We start from the raw sequence: 4,171 nt of genomic DNA, 5'->3' as shown, positions 1-4,171 counted from the left end.
TTTTTACCTATACGTGTTTATTTTTGTGTATATTAAACACTTTTGAAGTTTAATTTGATTTTATGAAGTGTTTAGTGAGTTAATTAAATTTAGGGGTTATGTTTAGGGTTTAGACGACTTACATTTCAGTCGTCTGGTGAAGAAATTAAAACAGACGACTTACATGTAAGTCGTCCAAATATTCCCGCCTAAAAATTTTTAAAAAATTATTTTTCCGCTTAAATAATTTAAACGAGATGACTTACTTGTAAGTCGTCTGGAAAGTCTTATATTTTAGTTTCCCGCTAAAAATATTTTAATTTCCCGCTAAAAATATTAAACTCTTCTGGACGACTTACAAGTAAATCGTCTGAATCAAAAATATTTAGCCTAATTGGATTTTTGTCTCCCTATATAGAGAAAAATTTACACATTCTCTCTCCTCCTCTCAAATGGCTGCAACAAAAATGTAATGTTCATCATTCTAAAACTCTTCAACCTCTCTCTAATCTCTTTGACTTGAAAACACCAAACTTTATATGAATTTTTCAGTTTTGTCTCATGTATTTCTTACTAATCTATCTCTTTTGCAGGTTTTTAATCAGATGATACTCATCTTCCACTGACCAGTTCGTCAACATCTTTATCTGTGAATCTAGCAACAAAATCGCAATGACCAGTTTGTCAACATCTTCTACTCGTTTTCCTCGAATCTCTACTCAGGGTGTGCCTACAAGATGTTGGTGTGGCGAGGGCATAACCACGTTTGGTTCATCGACGGCGGAGAATAGTTATTGACGATTCTACCGATGCGAAATCGCCAGAGATGTAAGTCCCTATTTTGATTTCGTGTTGCAGATTAAACCATACTATATCACTTAGATTTACAGTTCATAATACAATACTGACTGAATTTTGTTTCTTTTGCGCTAGAGAAAAACTGAGAATCATCTATTTAAATGGATTGATGAAGCTTTGATTGAGGAGATTCGGATGGTGGATTCGAAACATGAGAGGGTTGCTCAAGTGATTACGAAGTTTGAAGAAAGGGTTATGGAAAAGGTGAAGTCCGAGATGCCTAGAGTTGAACATCAGATGTCCGAAAAGCTTAAAGAGAAGGGAGGCTTGGAGATTGCTAGAGTTGCACACGAGATGAAACATAAGCTAAAGATAGCAACAGTGGCTATGGTAGTTGTAGGAGCAATCGTAGGAATATGGACTTCTCTTAGTGTCTGAGCAAGTTCTAGTTGTCGGTTGCTTGTTGTCTGAGTTTGATTTTCTTCAGAATCTATTAAGTTTGCAGTATTGTTTTTCATTATTTTGACTAATATACACTCTATGGATTCTTGTTTACAGTCGTTGGCTTTATAAGCAGCTTTAGTTCACAGTCTATTTCATGTTTTTTAAAGAGTAAAAGTTGCAGAGAAACATATTGATCAGCTTCAGTTTACAACTTATTGTCAAATATATAACATTGCAGAAAACGAAGGAATGATTGCATAAAATGAAGTAAACCATATCCAAGAACAAGAAACAAGAAAATCCAAAAGCAAGAAAACCAAGTAAATCAAGTAACCAACACCAAAATGAAAAAAAAAGAAAATCGAAAACAAAGACATGTCTAAATAGCTCTGTCACACGTAGCCCTGTTATGATTCTCTTCGCCACATCGACTGCACCTGCGCCTCTTTTTTTCTTGAGCTCCTTGCGATGAACGGAGCTTGTCTTCAACTGTCTCATACCTGCATTTTCTTCTCCTTCCTGCTACTCGTCTTGATTCAGGAGCTAGCACATCAGCATTCCGAACAGTATCTGGAACCACCCAACTATCCTCAGGAACACCTATTGGATTGATAGTTTCTTCATAAGCTGTTCTCCAATTGGAAGTCGTGTACATGAAATCCGTTAGTGAGGATGGGGCTCGGCCAACTGTTAAACCAGCCTTGATTGCGTGTCTACATGGGATTTTCAGTATGTCATATTTCCTGCAAGAGCAGGTTCTTCTGTCCAAATCAACCAGGCAGTCGATTGTATCTCCACGAACCAAAAAATGATGCTCGTTAACTGGCTGGACAAGAAACGTTTTACCCTTGTTAATCCGTCTATCTATCTTTTTCTTGATGGCAATAGTTAATGGCATTGTGTGCTTCCTGCTTCGTGTGCGTCGTTCGAAGAACCAACGGGTAAGCATTTCTCTAATGCTATCCAACAAAGGAATGACTGGATACTCTCTTGGTGAACGCAAAGCAGAGTTTATTGACTCAGCCGGGTTTGTCATCCTGATGTCATACCTGTATCCTTGAAACTGACAGCGATCCCACTTTGTAACATCTGCATCTGTTAAATATTCTCCAATAGCTGGACTAATATTACACACAGCTTCGAATCGCTTCTGAAAATCAACAACTCTATAAGCTTTAGAAGCTTTTGCAATCAATCCAACCACTCCTTTTCCTCTGTAATGTGTGACCACATTATTTAACAAATGGTGAATACAAATTCCATGTTGAGAAAGAGGATACACATTCTCAAGCCCCTTACAAAGTGAGTTATTTCTGTCCGACACAAAGGCAAGAGCACGCTCGTCCGGAACAACAACCTTTAGTTGTCTGAAAAACCAATCCCATGAACGATCATTTTCCGAGTCCACAACAGCAAATGCAATAGGATACAAGTTGGAGTTTCCATCTAAAGCTGTCGCAACAAGTAATACTCCTTTGTATTTGCTCTTCAAAAGTGCCCATCAACAACAAGAACTTTTCGCATGGATGTATGAAATCCTCGTACTGATTGCCCAAACGAAAGAAAGAGAAATCTGAATTTACCATCAACATCGGTTTCGTAAAAGGTGTGTGTTCCTGGATTAGCTTCTTTCAGCATGTGCAAGTATTTCAGAATTTTTCCAAAACTCTGCTCGGGAATGCCTCTAACCAGATTAATCGCATACTCACTAGCGTCCCACGCTAATGATTTCGATATCTCGCATCCATGTTCCATTCTCATAATCTGTATGATATCATTAGCTTTGGGACCTTCTTTGACACCATCATACCTATGCATTATTAGACTCCCAATAGTTTTTGCAGAAGCTGTCCGACCACCATTATTCATATTTGACGCAGCACATGTATGATCCGCCACATATTTTTTGATGATAAAATATGTAGATCTTGATAACCCCTCAGCACGAACACTCCACCTACACTTATTGTCCACGCATCGGATGTACCAAAGTTTTCTATCTGAATTCACAACTTTGTAATCGAAGTTATTCTTCATTGCTGACATTTCCAATGCTGCTTTTAACTTAGATTTTTTTTGAAACGTTTCACCCGTCTTCACAACATGCTTCAAAGAGAACCGAACACTTTTTCCCCTATCCTCTTCTTTTCCACTTAAGTCAACATCTTCATTTTCTTTCAAGGCGTTCAAGTTACATTCGTCTTCACCATCCTTGCTCGATTGAGAAGAACTACCAATGTCATCTCCAGGTGAAACGGAGGGAGGCTCACGTCGCTCTCTGCCAGACGCGTTAGATTGCTCCTTATCAAGCTCAATGTTGTCGTTGTTTGCATTGACATGTGAAATAGACACACACAACCTTGACGAAGCTTTTCCACGTACATATGTAAGAAAATTCTTGACTTGCCGATCATTCCCAATGATAACTGGAGGACAGTCTATCGTACTGATTAACTCCATAGGTAAGTAGCTTAACTCAAGCTCGACATCATTTTGGTCAATGCCAAAATCCTCAAAAGCCGTAGTCCTTAGATCTTCAAAGGAACTTGTCAATTCCACAGCAAGTACTCTTCCTCCTTTTTCCTTATCAAAAGCAAATCTCCATCCTTTACAGGGATCAAATTTCCACACCCCACAAGAGGCATAGATATGCATGTTCTTCAACAAGGGATTTAAATTTTTGGGGTGGTTTCAAATTAATCAAGAAGTTGTGAAGAAGAAGAAGAGAGATCACGGTTATTTCTTAGAAAATATAACTTTAGGAAACACGTAAAATTTAGAAAATTAAAGATTTACAGAATATTTCTCAACAGATTTTGGAGAGATTTAAGGAATATTTTTGAAAATAATTCGAATTTGGCAGAACATGCATTTTGCTGCACGTAGCTTTGATATATGATGGTAGATACGACGGCAGAATGTTTAATCCTACAGAGATAGGTTATAGTAT

At 37.9% G+C, this 4,171-nt stretch overlaps 1 protein-coding gene across 1 annotated transcript; it reads right to left on the bottom strand.

The window, feature by feature from the left end:
* Window positions 1-1,600: 1,600 nt before the first annotated feature.
* Window positions 1,601-3,876, bottom strand: LOC106314716. The gene is made up of 2 exons (XM_013752545.1): window positions 2,767-3,876; window positions 1,601-2,707 (listed from the first exon to the last, which is right to left on the bottom strand). The coding sequence occupies exons 1-2, from the start codon at window positions 3,874-3,876 to the stop codon at window positions 1,601-1,603; spliced, it is 2,217 nt and encodes a 738-aa protein (XP_013607999.1).
* Window positions 3,877-4,171: the final 295 nt, after the last annotated feature.

The sequence above is a fragment of the Brassica oleracea genome, chromosome C9 (assembly GCF_000695525.1).
Source record: "Brassica oleracea var. oleracea cultivar TO1000 chromosome C9, BOL, whole genome shotgun sequence".
NCBI classification, from domain to species: domain Eukaryota; kingdom Viridiplantae; phylum Streptophyta; class Magnoliopsida; order Brassicales; family Brassicaceae; genus Brassica; species Brassica oleracea.
The sequence above is the reverse complement of the archived record's forward strand: the minus strand, read 5'-3'. Positions and strand labels throughout refer to the sequence as shown.